This window comes from Notothenia rossii, assembly GCF_949606895.1.
Source record: "Notothenia rossii genome assembly, chromosome: 6".
In the NCBI taxonomy this organism is placed as follows: Eukaryota; Metazoa; Chordata; class Actinopteri; order Perciformes; family Nototheniidae; genus Notothenia; species Notothenia rossii.
The window spans coordinates 32732931-32757870 of record NC_136909.1 but is presented as its reverse complement, the minus strand read 5'-3'; the positions used below and the strand labels follow the sequence as shown (position 1 = coordinate 32757870).

Below are 24940 nucleotides of genomic sequence, written 5' to 3'. Positions count from 1 at the left end.
TCCCTTGTTTGACTGTTTCTATACACCGATTGAATGTGTATGTATGGTCGTATGTGTAATGTATGTTGATATGTATGCATATGTACATGTGTAGACATTTGCTATTTCAAACAACCCCTGTGTACTTTTTCGTTTTTATTTTGACTAATTTTGTTTGCTATTTCATTTGTTACTTTCGGGTCTCTAAAAATATGATTTAAAAAGTGTGCTGGTATTATAATGACCCCAAATAAATAAAGAATACAAAATCCAAAAAAAAAACAAAGGATTAAAATGAAAAATATGACTGGGTAATCGATTTAAACAACAGTACCATTTAATAAAAGTTTATTATTGATCATCTAACACGCATTTACATCATGTTTTAAAGAGCTTCAACAAGAACAATAAGCCGTTTTACTGAGCTTCTAATTTTTCTTCATATAAATCAAAACATAAAAAAGCTGTTGCAGCTATAAGCACTATTCAGTACAGCCAGAGCCATGCTTTTAAAAGTGCCGTAATATGTTTAGATGTCCAGAAAAGAAAGGTACATTATCCAGAAAACAATAACCTCAACTGCCAAACTGTTTGAGAAAAACCAGGGTCTTTAAGAAAATGTGTTAATGCCACTCCTAATATTGAACACAATAGTAAATAAATATTTTACCAAGAATATTCAGCTTTGTAAACTTAGTGTGGCATCATGGGAAATACGATTATGCCTGAAGAAGCTACAGCCACTAGCATGTTAGCTTAGCTGAGCATAAAGACTATCTGACTCAGTCCAAAGGTTTGCCTTCCAGTAATTCTAAAAGTCACAAACACATTCAACACTAAAGGAATTTACTGTGCCCAGGAAAAAAAGAGTCCCCCCATACCATCCTTTTTACACTTTATCTGTTTTTGTACTATAAAACAAAAAATATATACCAATTATAGTCTTTGTGCTAAGCTAAGCTAACTTGCTGCTGACTGTAGCTTCATATTGAATGTAGTTGTAACGATTGTCATTAACTCATTGCAAGAAGACAATCAGCACACTGCCCAAAATGTCAGACAGCATACTCCACTCTACAGTCTGAACAGCAGTGTGAAGCCTCCATCACATAATGATATTGTGATAAGAAACACGGCACGGACTAGCAATTTGCCATTGTGATACAGTAGCCTACATCTTAAATATTTGTATTTTTTCTAGCCTTAAAATTACTCACTAGACTTGACGCATGTATTATTAGAATTTCTTTAAATACAATTTTAGAGTGGATAATAAAGCTTTCTCCAAATATTGACACATTTTAAATACAATGTTTCATTTGGTCAAAAGTGTGAAACTTCATGCTTCATCTAATCAACTGGATCTTTTACTGATCTGTATATGATTTAGAGCGGTGGAGAACAGTTGTGACAAACAGCAAAAAAGTCCTGTATTTTAAAACCTAATTACTTTTAATATAAATATAACAGTTGACCTTCTTAATCAATCATCCACTTAGTGGACATTGTGCAGAGTCAGTTTTCATGCACGAGATGAGATGATTCAAGTTGACTTTTTCTATACATTTCAATCAAGGTGCCATTTGACAGCTTTTTGAGTGCAGGTTTTCCCGGAAGAAGAATAACAGATAAAAACAGTATCTGAAAGAATAAAAACCTGCCTCCAAAAAAACAGCTCTAATTGGCACATGTTTGGACATAAGAGTTCAGACCTCCTTCGGACGCCATCAGAATTTTCATAATGTCTCAGGACACAAAGTCAAAAAGTGCATTTTTGCAGTGCCAGCTTTGTATTGAATGCCTCGGTTTCCATGTGTCCGATCATGGTGTCCTGTAGTAAAATGCGGAGTTGTTTCAGGTTGGTGTTGAAGCGTATTGTTGGAGCAACAGAGAGAAGCAGGAGGCACACACAGTCTCCGGGAGGATGGAGGAAGGTAACGGTAGCTCGTTGGACACACAGCTCTCACAGAAAACCCCGCCGCAGTTCTTACACTGCTTCTGCACACAAGAGAACAGGGTAAGAACACACTGGGACAGGCAGTGAAGGACGCTGGCAGATTGAACCCCACACAGTATTATTTATTTCACACCTCAATAGTTCTTATAGCACTTTGGCTGTTCCATTTATATCCTGATTTCAAAAAGTTGAAACAAACCTTTTTTTTCAAATTATAATTAATTATATTTTTGGGCAAGTGACTGCTTTTTAAGTATTCAAAAGTGCAGCACTGCATTGATCCAACTGAAGATTTAAAACAAGGTATGTTTTACTTCAGAGCAGTAACAGCTCTTTTGTAATTCTGTTTTCATGTCTGCTGTTGAGAACGTTTCATAATCCGGCCAAACTTTCTGTCTATTTAATGTCAATATTTTTAAATCTTAAGAAATTAATTTACTGTACGTCTCACTCAGAGCTCGAGGGGTTCGCCAAACATGTCAATGGTATAAAATCAAATCAATACAGGCATACAGGAAATAATCTGCAGATGCTCAGTTTAGAAATGTGACCAAACTTTATGTGAGATTAGCCAAATACTTTATCCACACAGGCTAATATGGTAAAGATAATACAAATTAGTTGATAAAGTGAAATTTAATTGATGCTAATTTGACCAAGTTAAAATTTGGTATGAAGAATAATTGGTCTTCAAATCCCATTTGTGTAAACCTTGCATTTAAAAATGGTATCATTGGTTGTCAGTTCCAGTAATGTTAGGGTAAAGACAGAGGCTGTGGGATTTATAGCAGCACTTCATATTGTGAAATGTATTGTGGGACAGGAAGGTAGGAATAATATTCCGTTCTCGTACCTTTGTCTTCAGGAGGGAGTCCTCCTGTTCACACATCGTACAGATGCACGGCGGACTGATCTCCCCCAAGGACTCTTCCTGCAGGAAATCGGTTGAAAATAAGACTGATTATTATTATTCATATGGTTAATTATAGCCGTTTTTCATGTATTGAATCACTGATTGACTGTTACTACAGTTCTTGTGTGCATCTTTATGTTAACAAACTACTTAATTTAAATACTTGGAATGATTTTTTCCTTATCAAAAATGTATAAAAGGGAAAATAAACTACAGAAAGATAATCAAATATTTTGCGTAGTGCATGTTAGACCTTACCTGCTCATCCTCATGTTGTGACCTTGAGGACCTTAAAAAAGGAGGTAAAATAATAAATACAAATAATATTTCCTCAATGATTTATGTTTTTCCTAAAGCTGTAGTTGTTAACAGGACCTACAGGCTGGAGCTCAGACTGCTCTTGTCCTCTGCTCCTGACTGCTCGCTCTCCCTTTTGGCTGACAGAGCTTCTGAGGGACGCTGTTCGGACAATACACAGATATTATATAAATAACAAAGTGGAGACAGTCAAACAACACTTTTAATTATCTGAGATCAGAGCGTTACCTTTGGTATGTTCTCTGGGAGTCTCCTCTCCCTCCGAGGAGCAGCAGGCTGTGCGGACGCAGCGTCGCCATGGTGATGCTCGCTCCGCCGCTCCCGCTCTTTCCTCAGCTCCACCTCCAGATAACCCCTGAAACCAGCAAGTGTAACTTAGAAAAAAGGACAGAAGAGCAGGAAAACAATGATCTGAGTATAAAAACGAAATTAAGGCCACATGCAGCATTTTAAAGTAACTTTTTATATATATATAGAAAAAAAATACATATTGTAATATTTACCCCCACATTACCATTACTATAGACCAGAAATAGAATTAAGTTCATTTCCCAGAAGTCTTTTCACCCCGCATAAAATCAGTGGTGTAAAGTAACTTACTTAAGTACATTTACTAAAGTACTGTAATTAAGTATAATTCTGAGATACTTGTATTTACATTTGTTGTTACCTACTCCACTACAATTCAGAGGTAAATGGTGTACTTCACTCCATTTATTTTGCACCTTAAGTTACTTTACAGATGTGGATGAATGATGTGAAATCTAATCAAGTGTTAAATCAGACTTTAGTTCCACCTGGAGTAAATTCATAAGCTACCCTGCAGTATACAAAGTCATTCAAACTAGCTGCACCTTTACCAGCTTTGAAAACACTTTAATGATCAATCATTATAATCAAAACATAATATATAAATTATTCTGAAATGGGCCTATCTGCATAATGAGTACATTTTGAAGGTAATACTTTCGTACTTTTACTTGAGTAACATTTTGAATGCAGGACTTTTACTTGTAACAGAGTATTACTACCCTCTGGTACTTGTACTTAAGTACAAGATCTGAGTACTTTTTCCACCTTTGCATAAAACGTACTATGGTGTTTATACAACAACAACAACGTAAGAGAAATTAAAATTTGACAATTAACAGCAAATATTGAACAAATATAATAAAACATAGAAACAATAGTTTTTATAAAATAATACAATTTAAAAAAAATTGTTTTTGAAAAAACACATCTAAATAAAAGAAAACATAATATAATCTAAATAGGATAAATAACAGTGAAAAAGACAGAGTAGAGTACCTGTGCTTCCTCAGCAGCTCCACCTCTACCTGCAGACTCTCGATTTTGTCCCCAAACTCCTGTTTGAAGAGCCGGTTGGCCTCTACGGCCAGAGCCCTCTCTCTCTCAGCCTGTTTGTATCTGGTTAGGGGAGGGGGTGTTACACAAACTTATGGTAAAATAAAAACTTGACGAAAAGAAACATGGTTGGAACAGAAATAAATGAAAAAACACAAAGAAGTGAAGACTGAAAGAACCTTAGCCAAAGAAGATGAAGCAGGCTGCGTTTGTTTATTGTTTTATTAGCCTAATGATTACTACAGTTTACACCAATGTTATGCTCACATACAATTCAAAATTAATAAATTAATTTGGCCATTTTCATATTTTTTCATCCTACCCTTGTCCTGGCCCTTTTACACTTGAATTTGGATCACCAATTGACAGCAAGTAACACCAGCCCGTCAACGTCATTTCATTCTCTGTGGGTTGGACATTTTCTTATTCTTTGGAGTAACATTACTGAAAGTCCATTACCTCCTAAATAACCAGGAACTGGAATCTTTAAAAACTGTTCACAGTGAACTTCCAACCACCCTGCCATCTACTCGTCTTTTGCCAAAAAAGCATCAATGCGGTATTTTGAAGAAATGCCTACCAAACAGAAGTATAACTCTGATGTGGATAACATCTGAACACAAGGATTTAGGGACGCTAAATAGATCCATTCAGTCCACACTACTGGAAGCGGATGCTGGACAGCCACTGCAGGAGCTTGTGGGAAAATGGTTTGATTTTCAACAACAAAGGAGCATGGTACAGAAAAGAGATAACATCCTAGTTTGGTTATTTCTATATTAGGCAGGGGTTGTATGTTTGTATTCAGTTTTATGAAAGCGGAGAGCTACTGCTGCAGCAGCTTCCCCGCTGCTGAGTTCAGGTTCCTAGCCTGCTTCACCAAATGCTTCTCACTAAATGATTCAAATAAATAATGAGAATGAACAAATTAATGAAAGTGGAGGGAGGAGAATGACAAAAAAGGACAATAAGATGTTTTCGTAAGTGATTCCGTGAAGAAAAAACAATGTACTGTAATAATAATTCAAAAGGCAGTCTTTGGAGGAGCTGTCCTCACCTGGTCTCCATCTGTTTGACAGTGCCTGACATCTGGTTTATCTTCTCCTCCAGGCGAGAGATGGCTTCACTCTTCTGTTTAGAGCCGGCGTCTGCACTCTGAGGAAGAGGAGGAAACGGCAATTTAATTAGAATAGATAGCCTTTATTGTCGTTATACAACAAATATACAATATTTTGTAGTGCTACCCTGGCAGTGCAGAAACGAAAACAGACAAACAATAAAAACACAGAGATACATGATACAAAAATCTATAAAGTGCATTAAAAAGATTTTTAAAGCACATACGAGTTGGGTAATTTAAATAATATTGCACTTGACTGCTGGTTTAACAGCATGGTGGCCAGGGGTGAAAACTGTTTTTCTGTTTGTCCGTGTTTTAAAACTCCTGTATCTCTGACCGGAAGGCAGGAGAGAACAGTTTGTGACCTGGGTGGGAGTAGTTCTTTATCAAATCAACATTTATTTGTACAGCCCAATATCACAAAACATGTTTGTCTCAGTGGGCTTTACAGATTAAAAACCAACACTGTAAACAATGAAATTACAGCAAAAATAAAAAGACAAGATAGTGTGTAAAATACAAATGTTAGAAATTCACTCAGCATTCTCAATAACCCCCAAACCATTAAAAAAAATTCCAAATCGGCCAAGCATTTAAAAAAAGAAAATATATATTGTTTACATAGGCTATAATGCCATTGATGCTAATTAACTCAACTTATGCTAGTTCAATAAAAGTTAGCATTCGGCAGTTTTTTATGTGCTGAGGACCCTTACTACACATTTCTATCATAAAACTTTGGTGAACTAAACATTTCCGGGTTCATAATATGACCCTATGAGCTGGCAACTAGATACTAGACTATAACCCTAAAACAATAAGATAAATTACATTTAGGTGTTTTTCCCTGTAAAGCAAACAACAATAAACGGCTCAGTATCCCTTCCTTTTCTCCGTGGATGTGAAATGTAAGGATGGGAGCAGACTGACCTGAGACTTGTGGCTCAGCTGCTGGTTGATGACCCGGAGGTCCTCGAGCTGCTGTCTCAGCTCCATCAGCGCGTCCTGCTTCTCACACACGTCTTTCTCCAGCATCTTCATGGACAGCTCCATCTCCTGCTTCATCCCGATCTGCACCTCCAGCTCCTTCTCCACATCCTGCACACACACATCCAACTTCAGACACACACTACACAAAAGGAAGCTGATATTTCCTCTGCGTAGGGATTCTACCTATCTAGGTTAAGTTAACATGCCGTGTTTGAGCATATCAGAATGAGACATCCTTTATTTGTCCTGCAGCGGGGACACTTACTGCACAGCAAAGGTAGATAGCAGTTAAAAGGCAAAAAGAAAAAGAGTAGACTATAATATTAAATAGAAAAATAAACACATGCTATTTAGAAATATAAACAAATAAGCAAAAACAAATAAGTGAAATGGGAAATAAATAGTAAAAAGCTGAATTTTAAAACATAAGTGAAAGGTATTCAAGGAGCCGGTATCGGTGAAAAATGGTAAATACATTTTTAAAGAAATAAAGCAAAATTGCACATAAGTGTATATTTTATATCCATATCTATTCATTTGATGGATTCTCTCAGTATGTCATAACAATATAAACACCCAAACATGAACAGAGAAGCTTTGTGAAGAGCCTGAACGCACCAATCGAAGCAAAGTTTCCTCTTTGAGCTGCTTGCGTGTTTCACCCAGCACCTGTCCGTCTGGGGCCGAGTCGCTTCTTGATGCCTGAAAAAAACAAAGGATTTTTTTGTGAATGCAAGGGTGTAACTTTGGTTTGAGAAGTGGGGGGGACACAAAACAGGGGGTCCTCCGCAATGAAACCTTTTTCTCGATTTAATTCAATTTCTTGCCTTTCTACAGTACAAATATATTAGGGACTGTGGTGTTCAAAAGTTCAAGAAAAACGTGTAGTGTATACAAGGGTGTAACTTTGGTTAGAGAAGTGGGGGGGGACACAAAACAGGGGCTCCTCCGCAATGAAACATTGTTATCGATCTAATTCCATTTCCTGCCTTTCTACAAATATATATTAGGGACAGGCCCGGTTCCAGAACAAAATGACTCAGGGTACATCGGTAAAGTGCTATTTGTATAAGTGGGAAGTGGACCTAACACCCTCTAGGGCAGTGATTCTTAAACCTTTTTCAATAATGTACCCCCTTTGAAAAAAAAATTCAGCCAAGTACCCCCAGATCAGCGCAAAAACTATTTGTTAGGGAAGAAATGTCTATATAAAGAGGTACAGTACAGCGCTGCACCATCGGTGTCTGATTTATTAAAACAACAACCTTGTAACTGAGAAACACTTTAAATGCTACATTTAAAATAATAATAATAGATTTATTTTATTAGTGCTTTTACAGGTGCTCAAAGACGCTTTACAGATATAGTGTTTACAATCCATCACTAAATTCATGGAAAACCAATTTTAACATCCTGCAATAACACTAAGACAGCATTAGTTGCATTGAACTGATCTTTTTATAAGTTGTAATAATAAGTTGTACTTACAATTTAGTGAGAAACATGGGCTTGTGCTTCACTGAGGATCTTTGTTATTCTCAGTGATAGGAAGGCCACTGCAGTTATTACACTTTGCGTTTTGAAATATGTGTAACTGTTAATATAAAACCCACACTGCTCAAAATTCGTTACTTTTCCTAAACTTCTTTTTTTTTTCATTAACATAAAATAAATCTCACGTACCCCCTGCAGTACTCCAACGTACCCCTAGGGGTCCGCGTACCCCCATTTGAGAACCACTGCTCTAGGGGCTCCTCACCTCCTCTAGGGGTTTCCAAGGGCAGGCTCCTCCGGGAAGATTTTTTTTTAAATATTGAAGTTAAAATCATCAATCTGGTGCACTTTGAGAGCAAAATGAAGAGATCTATGGATAACTCTCAACACCCATATGAAACAGAACTGTAAGAAGATTTACTATTTCTTTATGGATATTTTACAAATCACTCCCCTTTCAAGACCGAAATGTCTACAGGAATATTCCAGCCAATCTCTGTTTTGAAACCATGAGCTGCAACATGAGCGCCTTACCCCACTGTACAGGTGAGTTGGGTACTTGTTTAAATATACCTGGGCAGGCTCTGTTTTGCCGAGGTCCTCTGGCACTCGCGGGCCGCCGAGGGGTGGCGGTGTTTGGGGCAACGAAGACGGCTGCGGCTGCTCCGTGGGCGAGGCGGGCAAAGCCGGCGAGTCGGGCGGGAGGACATTAGTGTCCACGACAGTGGCTGTGGGTAACGTAATGTCCCCATGATCTGAACTGTTATTACATGCAGTAGATGCAGTGTTACTGCTGGCGATAATGGCTGGTTGTTTTAACCATTTTCTGATGTCCATCATTGACTGCTGTGTAAGCACCTTGGATGACGAACACGCAGGGGCACAGGTCACGCTTACCTGACATAATAACGTTACTTACCGTTTAAATTGACCAAATAAATGCAGCAGACAATGTTATTTAACCACAATTACAATTTATTTTGTTTCAACTATATATTCTTCTTCTTATTTGTACTATTATTATTATTGTTATTATATATGTAATATTTTTCACTTTTAATTATTATTATTTATTTTTTCACTTTTAATTTTTCAAATGAGGGTGCATAACGACTCAACTGAGGGTGCAATGCACCCTTATGCACCCCCGTAGAACCGGGCCTGATTAGGGACTGATGTTAACTAACCCAAGAAAAATGTGTAGTGTATATAATAATGAGTGTGCAAACTTATCTATCCATGAACCTGTTTTATTTGTGATTACCTCACATCCTATAGGGGGTCCGGCGGTAAGATTTTTTTCTTTAAATTGAAGTTAAAGGCATCAATCTGGTTAAGAGATTTATGGATACAGCTCTCAACACTCAACACATATGAAACAGAACTGTATATATTTCAATACTCCAAAAACCATTAGAATATTCTCACAACCAATAACACATCATTGATATCAGGGTATATGCAGGAATCCTGAAGTCAAATTTAATACCTTTTAAGACCTTTTTTAAGACCCTTTCCATACATTTTAAGACCTCATCGCAACTTTGAGTTCTAACCGGTTACATTGGCTACACACTTTACCTCACATTTACTATATTGATAGTAAGAGAGCAAAACTAAACAGAGTGCAGACAGACTACTGAAGCCTCCTTTCCACATAAACTTCAACCTCTCTGTGAAGGTCAGGTTTAATGCAGTATGCTGCTTTTTTGCTTCTGTAGACTCTGCTCTTTCATTCCAGTAAAACTCCTCAGAAACCATTAGAAACCAGTATTTGACCAATAAACAAAACAATTGACAAAACTTTGAACTATGAAATATGTTAAACTTTGGTGAGCTTCAGCGGGGTAATGCCATATAGGAGCTCCCTCTCAAATACCCAGGGGTTAAATTGGGCTGGGGATGTCCGGGGCTAAGCCCTGGCACATAGGACGATGCTCTGACGTCATCACCCTCACACATTTGTCATATGTTTACAAAAAAGGATATATATGTTATGATTTTTTTCGTTCTTAATATAGACTATATTTAGGGTCGATATGTGTTGACTTTACTTTAAAATAGCAGATCTCTGTGACCGGATATAGTTTGGCTTAGACCCCGGCCCCACGAGGACGCAAACGGTAAAACGCATACGCAAGCGCAAAAAAGGCTTCCGTTCACACGCATTCGATTCATTAACGTGTCCGTTCACACTAGACCGCTGGAAATGCTGGAAACGAGGCCTGTAAGTGGCGCTGCTGCCTCCCGAAATACACCAAAAGCAGTGAAGAAGACCCCGGAGCATGGTTGCCCTTCTGTTTATTCTCCGCGGTGGACGGCGTGTTCTCCTGCTGTGTATCTCTCCGGTAGTCCACAGCAGATGAAAAACACCCACCTCACCGCCTCTTCCAAGGAACGAGGGGACCGTGCGGCAGTTTCCGTAAAAAAAATGTTCCGCCGGTCAACATGTCCGTTAAAGTTTAAATCTTCCGTACAAAATTAGAAAAGTGCCGGTCAGAGGTCTTCTTTGTTATTTATTGAGCTTTCAAACAAATTGATAACGACTCTGTTCTCTGTATAATAATATAATAATATTTAATAAACGGTGCCTGCCTCTCTTTTCCTCCCCCTCTTCTGACAGCCCAGCAGCAGCAGGAGACGTGAGGAGAGGGAGGCGGGCTATTTCATCGTTATCAGAAAATGATCATGTAGGGCTTACACACGGAGCCGTTGGACCCCCAGAGCGTTGCGTATGCCGGTCTACCCACCTTGGGACCCGTTACCGTAGTCGCTTAGTCCCCCCCCCCCCCACAGAGCGGAGCAAGGCAACGAAACTTAAAATAATAAGCAGCATTTTACGGCGCGCTATGCATGGGGCCGCCTTGGGGGGTTTCCCGACATGTCGTTTCAGTAAATTAAAGGGTGTTTCACTGTTTCATGTTGTCGTTGCTGTGGACCTTCTTAATACCTTGGAAAATGCCGTTTAATACTTTTTAATACTTTTTAATAGCCTTAATTTTCGCTAAATTGATTGATCAACTTTTAATACTTTTTAAGACCCCGCGGACACCCTGGATATACTCCTCTCTCCTATCTTTATCCTAGTCTGCATTCTTTCTTTTTATTTATGCTTTTTTACTAATCACTCCCCTTTCAAACTGTGTTTTTAATTTTTTACTGACTTTGGAATTATTTTGTAACTTATTTTGAACAACTATATTAAATAGATGGAAATATTTGTTTAGACCAAACCGTTTGAGACCCACTGAGATAACTTAGACTAAAGTTTACAATATAATCACTCGGCGAGTCCTTAACCTCCCTGAGCTGATGTTATCTCAGCCTCTCAGTCCGAAAGGAGAGGACTCTCCCTCTCCTTATTGTTGAAACAGCTTCTAATCTCCGTTAGCTCCGAGCTAGCACCAGATGCTAACAACAACCCCCTTAACTCTCTCTCTCTGTCTCTCTGTCTGTCTCTCTCTGTCTCTCTCTGTCTCTCTCACACAAAAATGCGCTCCTGCCACACACACACAGATGCTCCTCCGTGACGATGACCACTTGTGTAATTTTTTTTTTAAAAACACATTTGAAAAGTGGGGGGGACACAAACGGGTTTTTGAAAAGTGGGGGGGACATGTCCCCAGTGGAAATTACACCCATGAGTGTATATAATGAGGAGAAGATTTTTGTCTTTAAATTGAAGTTAAATGCATCAATCTGGTGCACTTTGAGAGCAAGATTAAGAGATTTATGGATACAGCTCTCAACACTCATATGAAACAGAACTGTATATGTATCAATAATACAAAAACCATTAGAATATGCTCACAACCAATAACACATCATTGATATACTCCTCTCTCCTATCTTAAACTTATCTAGTCTGCATTCTTTCTTTTTATTTATGCATATTTTACTAATCACTCCCCTTTCAAACTGTCTTTTTTTTTTTTTTTTACTGACATTGGAATGATTTCTTAACTTATTTTGAACAACTATATTAAATAGATGAATATTTATTTATAATTTTTTACTTTCTCTCTCTCTGAAAAGTGAGGGGGGGGGACACAAACGGGAATTTGAAAAATGGGGGGACATGTCCCCCCTGTCCCCAGTGGAAACTACGCCCATGTGTCAATGTATATTGCAGAAATATGTACAGTTAAAGGCGATCCTGAGATACCTTTGAGATTTGAGTGTGATTTAACTCAGCTACCAATCACCACCATTCAAAACAGCGGCTGAGCAATATGGTAAAAACAAATACTTCCTATATCAACTACAACAGTGTGAAAAATATTGGATAAATCATGTATATGTCCTTAATACAGAGGGCTTGTAATAATCAATAATATACACTCGTTTGTCTCCATTAGTAAAGGATACAATCCTAATAAAAGTGTATTTAAATATATGCTAAAATTGAGATATCTTTCTAACATATTAAAAGAGGAATCCTTGAACCCTAATTTGTTTTTAGTGATCTGGGTTACATTTAGTGAAATCTAGTCAAACTAATTGTGACATTTAAAAAGAAGGATCATGAGATTTATTAGGAAAACAAGAATGACCTTAATACCATAGGATAGGAAACTACATATTATATAACTGATAAACATATTGCACATCATTTATTGTGTAAAAGTAACTATGTCTTTAATTAATAATATCGTTTTTCAACATGGCTTGGTTGAATACTTCATTCTAACTGTTCTAATAATTCAGAGGTTGTTAATTACTCAAAATCAATCAAATCATTTAAAATGAATATTGTGAGTGAAATCATTGGTTTATTCAGTATGTGGCTGTGTAATGAGTGGGCACATTATCCCTTAAAATATCTCTTAAGTTCTACTGTTATTTGTTTATTGTATTGTTTTACTTTATTCTAACACTTAAAATAATCATCGCATTGTAAACCTCTAGTCTCTGGTCACCCTACTACAAACATATTTTTGAGTTCTGGATTGCATTTGAGGTATAAATGATTGAGTATGGATAAAATGATCATACTGTAGTGTTTTGTCTCCATTTTCCAAACAATTAAATGTGTGATGTGCTCACCTTCCTGGACTCCAGCTGATATGAGCTCTCCTCCTTCACTTTCTCCACATCTTCTTGTAAAGTGATGATCCTGTTATTTGCCACGGCGAGCTAAAGAGACAAAAGTCAAGTAACCGTTCTGTAAACAACAACAATCCAACCGCTGTGTTTTAGCTCAGCTGTGAACGACTCTCACCTCTTCTGTTAGCTTCGTGTTAGACTTCTCCAGAGCGTCCACCTTGGCCTGGAGGTTATTTACTGATGCACTGTAAACACAGGAAACATCACGTCAGTCTGGAGCTCAACACGCCGCTGGAGAAGGTGAAGAGGGGCTCTGACAAACCTTAAATGTCTGTTCAGCTCCTCCACATAATTCTTCTGGTCGAGAATCGCTGTGATCTGACCGTCACTGAAGAAGCAGGAATGATTGTTTTAGTCAGTTTTCATTGAACCATGCAAAAACGTGTATTTAAGCTTTTTAAGTTGTAAGAAGTTCAGATTTTTCCTGTCCTAACATTTAAATAAATAAGACAAATGTAGTCAGACACAGTAAAAGATTAAGTGACAACATTAAGACATTTGAAAAGCGCTTAGGATGTTTTGTAGACCAAATAATAAAATCGGGAAAATAATTGGCATATGAATCAATAAATGCTTTAGATAGATACTACAGAAATTAAACAACTACATATTTTGATAGCTGAATTGATTTTGAAGTAAGAAAAGAGAACTCACCCTTCTGCACTCTTACTACTGTGTCCTCCATCTTTGAGGTACATTGAAAAATCAATCACCCCGACCTACAGAAGTAATTCAGTAAGAAAAAGAGGATCAATGACAACTGAAAGCACACTGCAGCTCTAATGCAATAAATGCAAGAATAACACGAGTGCTTCTGGAAGAGCTTTACTAATGTGTGTACTTTGATGCATGTCCACATACACTTTTGTCCTGGTTTAGATGCATTCAGGTTATCTAAATATTTCAGGAGTCAATTAACAAAAACTTTGTTAGTGGAGAGGTTTCACTCTGTCCTACTTTGAGTAACACTTATTTACGAAAGTGATGGCAAGCTGCCTATCCTCCCAATAACTCTGTCTTTATTCCCACATTGCCAGTTGATGAAGATTAAAGACATTTACTTGATGATTTCTGGAATAGAAGTCTTGACATTGGATGAATGCAGGTTTATTATGGGGACAAATTAAGAGACAAAGTGATTCAGAGCCCTTTAAATACATTTTGGAGATTCTTTTTTTTTTTTAAAGAATTCAAATGTTTTAAAGAATTCAAATGTTTTTTTTTAAAGAATTCAAATGTTTTCAGGGGAAACGTTTGAAGTGTTCCGTTTCTTCCGTATGTTTAAACAAATGAAGCATTATGTTATCCTAACATTTGGTGAATTGAGGCGAAATCTACACTTAGAAAAACTGTTAATTCAATGCCTACATAAATACCCTACAAAGTTATAACAAAAATGTGAAAGGCAAGGGATTCCACTAAAGTATTCTTGCTCACTGCTGCCGACATGCTTATTCAGAGTATTTTTAGCCTACACAAACACGATGCAGCATTTTCTGTTATCTGAGAGATACATTAGACGTTAGGTCCCTGCCTTCATGTAACCACAAGTCAAAATGTCCCTGTGTTATAGCAGCTCTGAATGTTGGTGGACATGGAGGCGTTACCTGAGAGTCCAGGTCCTCTCCCTTCATACACAGATTAGCATCAATGACATTTAGTCCAACGAGCAGCCCAGCGATGACAGCTCCTTCCTCCTCCATCATCAAGGCATTCGCTTCATAAAATTCACTATAAAGTAGTAGTGAGAAATACTGTCACTGACAAGAAAACTGCTTCATGTTCCAGCAGTTTTACATTCGTTTGGTTGTTACAGAGCTTATTTTCTGCGATACTTCAAAATCCAATGGGAAAATATTGTGAATTATGTAGAGGGAAGCAATGCGATGCTATCTTCCAGGCCGAGAAAAAGACATCATCCCCGTACCACTTTTGAGGGTCTAATGAAAGACTCTATAGAGTGGTGCAGGCCTGAGTCCTTAAACCGGGAAATGAGTCAGCATTTTAGCACTTCCGGGTTCCCTTGACTTGAAAAATCCCATTGCTTTTTGTCGGGGAACCCTTGGGATGCTACATTCTGGGTCGGGATACAAAAATACGTCAATGCACCACTCTACTCATGCTGCATTATGGGGAATGTAGGATCCAGTGTTTTTGGTGCTTGGACCAGTAGCAGGGAGACAAAGACTTATTTACCACAAACAGGGAAGGTATGTGCAAGTTGCTTTCATTAGGTGATTAAAGCAGAAAACTATTTCATTTATTGTCCTTACTTCTAAACAGTTATTCCAGGTGCCAGTGGGCCTCACAGTGTATGAGACTCACCTGAGCAGGTCCTTTCTGTTGATGATGGTCTTCATGTAGTCAGAGAGTTTCTTCTGCATCAAGGCCAATCGCAACCAGGCACGCCCTCGTCCTAGAGGAGTCCTGTAACCAAACACAGGAGACTTCAATTAAAAAACTCTTCAATAAACAACTGTCCAAGCAGCTTCAAATGGGCACCTGGGTTCGTTTTTTGCAAAAAAGCACCATGATAATTTCAACAAAGTCTAATAGTCTAGTTGCCAGCTTAGTGAACCCGGAAATGTTTAGTAGAAACATAGAAACTGCCTGATGCTAACTTGAATATGTTGGGCAATTAGCACAATTAGCATTGTAGCCTATGTTGACAATAGTAAAAAAAACTGGCTTGGCCCATTCGGATAATTTTGGTGTGGTTTTGGGAGTTATTAAGGATGCTGAATCCATTTCTGACATTTTCAGGATAAACAATTGCAGTTTTACCAGAACGTGGCCATATTTGTACTACCATGAATAGTGTTGCGACCATTGGTTTAGAGAGCACCAAATGAAAAGTGATTGCCTCTACTGTGGATAGGGGTGGGCGATATTGAAAAATATATTATCACGATATTTTCTCAAGCAGTATAACGATAGACGATAACAGAAACAGAACAGAACAGAACAGTACAATTATGTTTTTTTCTGACTATAGCTGCCATTTTGTATCCCGAAAATGTCAGAAATGGACTCAGCATCGACAATAACCCCCAAATCCCGTACTATACATTTCAGACATTAAACTTTGGTGCACTCAACATTTCAGGGTTCACAACAGGACTCTGAGCCTAAGTTATGACAAATCAGTCTGCCCTCTTTAGGTAATTGATGTATTGAACTCACTTGAGGCCAGGCAGGTCTTTTACACTGGCAGTGATTTCTCCTGCCTCGGGGGTCAACTTCTCCACCAGCTCCAACGCCCCCCAGAATGACTTGTTCTGCCCCAGGAAAGTCTTCTTGGCTGAGGAGGGAGGCAGTGATTGGTAAGCCTTTGTTTTTGAGGAATTTGGGTCACTGAGTCATCATACTCAGCAACAGAAACAAACTTGGAATAATTTTTGAACTGAAGTGTACAAAGATGACTACAATATAGTACAATACAGAGCTTTCAATTAGCACAAATTTCGTTCTTACCACTTATATATCCCTCATTTGGTTGGTTTGAATATATATTTGCTGATTAAAGTAATTTTCATATGATGATAATACAGATGTAGATTGGATGGAAAAAAGTTGTTCAGTAAAGAGTATTTTAATGAATATTGATTAAGGGAAATCGAACAATATGGAAGATAAAAGTTATTTCAAGAGACTTAAACTCCATGTCTATGGAGCTCGGTATACATGCAGGGGGTATTAAGGTAAGTAGATTGTTAATATTTCTTTACAACTACACAGATTGTATATTTCTATGTATTCCGGTAGTGAACATAGACATTTTGTATGCAAAATATTTTATACAGTAACCACAGAGGGCAAGATCTTACATTTCCATACAGCTTAATTCAATTAAATAGTTGTAAAATATATTTAAGAGCAATCTTAAGCAAATGTTTTCCACTTTTTCAAAATGCTTAAGGTTGATTCTAGACTAAAAGGAGAAAAGGTTTTAAGAAGTATATGTTACCAATTACTTGATTTTACAATGTAACATCAGTAAAAACAATTCATAAAATCCTACCATGTCTTAGCAGTTTTTAGACTTTTCAGAGATGAATTCTAACACCAATAAGGCCTTATCTTGAATTGAATTAATTCATTTAAGACTTTGTAATGCTCCTCAAGAACCTTGTTTACAGACTAAGAGACGTTAAGGGTGTTTTCACATAGTCTTTTTTAAACAAAAATATTTTTGGGTATCTAATGTCAACTCATTAGAAAGGAGACACCTTTCTCTTTCTGGTCCACTTCAGCTCTGTTTCTATTCACATTTTAGTTGTTTTGGAGCTCTTCAAATGTTTCGTTGAAAACAATTAAGATGGAGTGTTAACCAACAAAATATTTTAAAAGTAATATGAATCCTGTACTATCGATATCACTTTTAAAATATTTTTTTGGAAACACCTTTACCAAATATTTATCAACATTAGCTCTTTACATTTGACATCCCATATAAGGAATTTTAAACACATTGTTTTCAAACATCAGTAAATGTTGTGTTGCACATCAAAAGTATTGAAATGACTCCAAAAAAAATCATTGCAGTACGTTTGCTTTTATGTTAACTAATACATGAGGAAAAAGTTTTCTGTGTGTTATAGACTTTTGCTGTCATACAATGTTTGAAGTGTGCTGTACATACTTTTCAAGCCATGTTTCAGACAGTGCTCCATGACCACAAAGAACTGCTGAAGAGGCGCATAGTCGGAGTCCAGCGTGCGTCCGAGGTTCAGAGCAGACTCGATCAGGCCCTTGATGCTGAGTTTGGCCATGTTCATCAGGTTAAGCCTTTCAATCGCAATGGGATCCTTGGGATCTAACAGAGAAGAACCAATAGGGAGAAGGAGGTCATAAGTCATGACACAGACTCAGCAGGAGGTACATTTAGTAAGATCCAATGTTTTCCAGGAAGTGTTGCAGTGTGAATAGGGCAGTACATGATGGTGACAATACAAAAATACCTTTTCCTGGAAAGTTGGAAAAGATTGAAACTTAAAACTGACCTGATGCATTTACCCTTAATACAATTATTAATATCAACATTAAACGATGAATAGCTTTGAAAAAGAGAATGGCGCTGACAATAACCAGAGACTTTTAGTAAAAGAGTTATACAGGGTTGTGCTCTCCTTTGGCATTTGTTTACATTTAATGAAACATCAAGATATTTGATCTGTAGTTTGCATTTGCATTGACTTGAGTTGTATAGCATGAAAGTATTGACTTCCAAGAAAAATGATTTAAACTAAGGATAGGACTATGTGGGACTTTATCGTGAAACATCTGTCGTGGTGAATTGCCATTATTTGGGCTATGTTATTCAGGACACATAAAAGTTGGTATGTTGTTGCAAAAACGGTGTAAATATGAACCACAAGTATCATTTGAATATCTCAGATTAGATTTGAAAAGCTTTTACTCTTTTAATAAATAAAATGACCAGCTTGAATGAAATGACTCTGCAGTTCTAGATTTTCAGATACACATGGAAAATTAAATATCAAGCATCCCTGATAATAAACGCATTGATCAGACTTTAACATAAGAGAGTGGTGCTGATACATTTGGTTTTAAAGTGGCCGCCGGACAGAACAAATGTATCTGTTGTCTGACATTTCCTCTGACATGTCATGACAGTAGAGGAGTTTGAAGTGCTGCAGTGTCAGACTTGCTAACCAGCTGGAAAAACAGTGTGAGCTGCCTCCTTCCTCGGGAAAACAGTGACCTGCTTGCTCTGTGCTGAGAGAAGGCGTGGCCAGAGAGGAGGAAGAGGAAGCCTTTGCTGTGCAGCAGATACTCTGCTCCAATCCAGTTAAACCATGAAACCATAACAAAAACGTTCACATACATTACGCAAAACGGAGCTGCAACAATAAGTCGATAAAGAGAAACATTATCACCAACTATTCTATATTCAGTGATCTATATCCAATTTGGAGATTTCTTTTTTTCTCTGTTTTATATCACATTGAACTTAAAGTCTTTGGGTTCAAGACTAACATTAAAAGATATCACCTTGGAGTGCAAGAAACTGGGATGGAGATTATTATTTTTATAGACGAATGGATTAATAAAGATAATGATATAGAGACTAATTGATAATGAAAAGAACAGCTTGTTTATGTCTGGATTCAGTTGCATCCTGTTTTGCTAAGTATCAGTGAGGGTAATAAACATCAACAAGGCGCAAACCTATTCCTGATGTATGTTATAGTAAGATTAATGAAAGCAGAGACCAAATATTACCCATCATTGCTGTCTATTTGATTTGCTGCAATCTAATTTAATCAAACGTCAAAACAAGTGGCACTTCCTGGTTGTTTTGCTGCCCGGCCCCGTCTTATTTACAGGCGGCGTCATCCTGCTGTGTTGCTCTCAGACTCTCTCATCAAACCGTGAAATCCATGGTGACACAGCTCAAACGGGACACATTAGCACAGTTCACTAGATTCAACGTGTTGCGTCTGGGGACCTTGTGCAACCACCACGCCCAAAACAGAGATCCCACTGTGCCCTGCAGCCCTCCTCAGGACCGTCAGCTAATCTGTCACATTACCTTCATGGGCCGGCTCTGGATCTGGCGTCAGAGAGATGTCGTTGAGCTCTCGAAGGCAGAGCCACTCGCCATCCACAGACACGCGAAAGTTGCACAGATAAATGGTCTCTCGGGCGGCCTGGGTGATCTTGTCGTTGTTGGGAGTGGGGGTTTCGCTCTGAGGCGTCAGATCAGACATGATGACTCAGCTGATGCAAAACCAACACCACCGAGGGGAAAAAAAGGTGCTTTTGTTCGAAAAACAAGTCCCAGCAAATAACAGGTCAGAGGCAAGAGGAAATGAGAGAGGATGACGAAAGCATCAAAGCAAGGAGCAGAAAAAGGCCAAAAACAAGGAAGGCCTCTAGCAGCTCTCAGCAGGTGTCTGAAAGGGTGCTGCTTTCTTTTCCTCCTCTTTAAACCTGCATCCTCCTCCCCTCCTGCTTACAACTGAGTGGAATACGCGGCTGTGTTGAGAGAGGCTGCCCTTCCCTCTCCTCCTCAACCTCCTCCTCCACCTCTTGTTAGCCCTTTTGTACAGACTGGGGGATTTAAAATGCAAGAGAGCACAGTGTCGAAAATCACAACCCTCCTCCGGTCAGCTTAGCACCGGTTCACTGTGATTGGACTGCCTGTGCACCGCAGTGAATACACTGGGTGGGTGTCGACCAAGATGGCTGACAGCAGTACTGGGTACAGCAGCACATTGTCACGTGAGCAGATGGTGCATGCGTAAAAAAAAAAAGGGGGGAGGGGGTCCCTAGAGTAGTCAATGTCTAATGATGCAGCATTGAGGACTCATCTGTCTCTCAGGCATCAACAGTGTCCCCTGAGCTGGGTTAGAGGCAGGTTATTTGATCTTATGATTATTGAACGTGCTGTAGCAGGACAGCCAAAGCAGTGAGCAAATATAAGGCCAATCATACGGAAACATTTTTCATCATGTGATGTCTGTCTTAGAAAGTCAGAAATAAAGGCTTGTATTTCTGTACAGTTTCCACCTGCCAGTTGCAGGTTGGTCTAATTAAAAGGCTAAGTATTGATGAAAAGTGAAAATGAAGGGGATGATGTTTGTGTTATAGAGAGGATGGGAAAGATAAACGGATGTTGTAAACCGCTTATTATATAAATGTTTAAAAATCATTGTATAAAAAGGTATTTTTATGGCTTATAATATCTGAACAGCAGGTTCAGATTTGTTTTCTTACTTGGCACGATGGCAGGTCATTGACATTTTTAAATGGACACTCAATGTTTTTGTGTGCCACTATTTCAATCTATGCAGAATACTTTAGAATTGGAACACCACTGTGTCAATGGTCATTGGATAGAATAAATAAACAATAATAAATGGTACTTTCATTTGTGTTTAAAAAAAACAACGTTTTACATACACAACGTTGCTGACAAGTTACCTGGAATTTACACAGCATTAACCTAACACTTTATTTGGCAAATGGCAGGTGGCTTTGTTATTGGCTGGTTTAGGAAGAAGTTGTCTATTCTGAAAAATTGATCTTTCATAAAATAATATATTTTGTATGTTGGCCAATTACTTAGCAAAGTACCAAACTCACTCCAAGTACAATACATAATACCAAAAGGACAACATTAGAAAACAGCAAAGGAATAGGCAAAAATAAAAGACTTAGATTTGTTTCTTAGAGTCGACTTAGAAGAAGCAGTCCCAGTTTTATCCATATTGCAGTATTTCATTTCATATTGCAATATTTAGGGCAGTCTTGACTTAAGAGAAACTTAGTTGACAAACTACATTTTGACTAGTGGTAATAGTTTATTATTCAATCTATCATTTAATTTAATTGATAAATGTGCAAAACTGAGTTTCAACTAAAAGAATAATGCAAAATCACCAACTTATATCTAATGTTTACAACATATGTGCACATAAAACCCTTTGAGGTTAGTCATTCAGCATTACAAATGACTAATTGAGTAAAGAAAATCTCAGTCAACTAAGTCTAAAACAACCAATCAGTCGACTAATCCTCTTCAATGGTGAGGCCTTAGCAATATGATGGTACAACGCTGACAGTTATCAACACAAACAGACAGGATGCTCACATAATTTCCCTTCTTACAAATGAGTGTCTCACCTAGATAGACAATAATGTTATGATGATGCAACATTAAACGTTAGTCTATCATGATGTGTTTTCTGTTCCTGGCATAATATGTTATTGGGTGAGGTGAATTGTGGGAGATGTATCACAGACAGCTAGCGAATGTGTGACCAATCCACCGTTAAATGTAAACCATATCAGCCAGTGGCGTTGAGAAGCGATTAACCAAGTCAGACAAAACAGACTTGACGCACAGGACGTTCCACAGAGGATCACATGCAACCGGATGAGGTTTACAGCAGCTATGTTTACTAATTGATACACCACTAAGCTGTCCTTTTGAAAACACATTTGAGGATGAATTTAACTGACAAAACAGTTTGTATTATGTATCATCTCCCAAACACTAGCTGTTATCAGTTTTATAAATCAAACGGAGGTAGTAAGTAGTTTATTTAGGGGCAGTCAAAAGTTAGCTAACAACCCTCACAAGCTAGCAAAGCTAACAGCAGGTACAGTTGTTAATGCTAGTACATTGCGGAGGCTACTGTTAACTAGCTGGACTATTTAAAGTTCGTAAACACTTACTTCTGCGCTTTGACTCGATTCTCTCAATCCTGAAGTCATACTTTCGAAGCGGGGAGGGTGACAGCGACTCAGCCTTTCCAAATATCAAGTTAGAGGAGTTCGACGCCTCCTTGAAGTATATCACCGAAGTCGGAGAGAGGGTCTCATCTGGACTTTCAACGTGTCCGTTTTCATCCGAGGAATTTTGTCTCACAGAACTTTCCTCTGAAAATGACTGCAGAGGTGGATGTCCCGGGGACACATCCCGCTCAGCCATCCTCTCTCCAGTTAGATTCCCTTCATGTGACCAGGGAGTGTGCTGTCGGTCAGCGGTCAGCCTGCTAGCAGCAATTAGTAGCCATGCACCTCCGTGTTTAGCAAAGCAAAACAATCGATAGGTCGGTTAGTTTACTCCTTTTCCCTAGGAATCACAACGCCTTTCGTCCTGTCCTCCACAACCTCCACCTGACCCGGAAATAGCTTTGCGTTAGCATTTTTGTTCAAATCTGTTGCTAATTTCGCGAGAGTTTGCGCGCTGTGTCAGCATTCCAGCAATTCGTTCACATGACCAGAGATTGTTCATATGAGGGGAGATACGTCACTAGCAGTATACCCAGGACTGAAGGCCTGGAAGCTCCCACGAGTCATTGCGACATCGGCCGGAGCTCTTGTGCCTCTTATATTTCTGAGACTCTCTGATGAAGTTCTTGTTTTCTTTGTTAAAAGGACACAGACATTACCTTAACGAAAACAATTGTTATGATACAAGGTACAATTGTCATGAATGAGTGCGTATTTATAATAGCAACAATGTCAGATGTATACATTTGGTTTTGTGACCTGTCTCATGTAATACCCCAAATAGACACGAGAAGGAGATACATTACAAATATGACTCGGGTGGCAGGAGCATAGACTGTAAAGGGCAGGAGTTTCTATCTCAATATACATTTTTTTGGACCAGCTGCAGATCTGCCAGATCAGACATTTGTAACATTTTAGACCAATTTCAAATAAAAGGCCAAACATGTTACAACTTTGGAAATGTTTTTCCAGATTTTATGCATAACTTAATTTATTTAGTTATCAAGAAGATCACATTTAAGATTTTGCCAGATTCGCTCGAATGCTAGGAAATGGCCCCACAGTGTCTCCGGTTTTAACCAGAATGACATGAGACAGACTTTTAATTTAAGCCCAGTAAATCAATGTCACACTCTAGTCTAGACAACAGAGCAGGGACGTGCACAGGCATTTTACTGTATTCACTTTCTGTGTCTCCCCTTAAGTACAGTACATTAGCCTGTTTGCCCATGATAAGTTTTCTTAGCTAAACCTAGAGCTAACTTATCCATTAGCTAGTAGCCTTCCTTAGTTAACTATATTTGTTATTGTCTTTTAGCTAATTAGCTGTAAACTCGAGGCACTGGCAGTTTAGTAATTTGTTCATCACCAGTCACCTTCAAAATAAGCCAAGAAAAACCGGCAAAACATGTGACAGTAAAGTGGGAGGTGCTGCTACCTGTGACTAGCGGTGACTGCCGATGTCCGCACCGCTGTGCAGGAGACGTGGAGGGAGAGAGGGAGGGAGAGCTACGGAACTTCACAGTCTAATCTCCCGACCTGATATTTTATATTCAATCAATATATTTTTAGAAAGGGAAACTGTGCGCAAACAGGAGTAGATATATATTAATTTATAAAAATAAAAAAGGGGGGGAAAAGGACACTTTCTCTGGAGGAAGAAAAAGGGCAGGGGCTCAAGCACACTTTGATGTCTATGTGTGCACGTGCCTGCAACAGAGACACATTAACCCAAAACACAGCCCATATTACAAAATCTGCAAGAGCAATGTGCACCATAAGGGACAGAAACCAGCAGTTCAGATCTGCACATCATGTCTACCGCACATCCTGGGGGCTTGGTTCACACCCCGGCGAAGTCCCGCCCTTCTACTTCTGCCCCATGGGACCTTATTTCTGAAAAATTATGTATTGAAGTCAATGGGGAGAGAAAGATTATCTTTCGATCCCGTTTGAATTGTGCCACGAATTTGTCAAAAAAAATTATTTCCATGTTAAAAAAGTCACAGTTTGTCATAAAACTGTTGAAATATAAGACTATGAAAAATACGCAACTAGAAAGACTAGAAATCCCAGAGTAAGTGATGTCACTAACGTTACACATTACACTCGTGTTACTCACCGAAACCTTGTAAAGCCGGTACCGCATGCGGGCTCTTACGGAACCGACTAACTCCCCTTTTTCGTATGTAAAGTTCTTAACATGCCCAGACTTGTAGTGATTTTCACCTATTTTAATACTTTTCACCTTATTCTCAAAGAAAGAGGTGAAATGTTCTAACGTGACGGCCATCTTGGTGTTGGTGACGTGTGCGAGACCAGAGATTTAGTTCATTGAGTGTTTCACACAAAACATTTGTTACTTGACAGTTTTACGACACATTTAAAAAAATTTGACTTGCAAAATTATAAACAACAAATGTTTGTT

General features: G+C 38.4%; 1 protein-coding gene across 2 annotated transcripts; it reads right to left on the bottom strand.

The window, feature by feature from the left end:
- Window positions 1–294: 294 nt before the first annotated feature.
- rufy3 (RUN and FYVE domain containing 3) lies at window positions 295–23073 on the bottom strand. 2 transcript variants are annotated; one of them, XM_079686265.1, is made up of 18 exons: window positions 22450–23073; window positions 17885–18058; window positions 16426–16543; window positions 15568–15669; window positions 14850–14973; window positions 13897–13961; window positions 13505–13570; window positions 13358–13427; window positions 13183–13272; window positions 7261–7344; window positions 6583–6750; window positions 5590–5687; window positions 4476–4595; window positions 3396–3522; window positions 3229–3308; window positions 3108–3138; window positions 2790–2867; window positions 295–1977 (listed from the first exon to the last, which is right to left on the bottom strand). In XM_079686265.1, exons 1-18 carry the CDS (start codon window positions 22703–22705, stop codon window positions 1834–1836), a joined length of 1995 nt encoding a protein of 664 aa, XP_079542391.1. In that variant the 5' UTR covers window positions 22706–23073; the 3' UTR covers window positions 295–1833. The 2 variants fall into 2 exon arrangements, with proteins under 2 accessions (XP_079542391.1, XP_079542392.1); XM_079686266.1 differs by lacking the exon at window positions 22450–23073 and adding an exon at window positions 19799–20464.
- Window positions 23074–24940: the final 1867 nt, after the last annotated feature.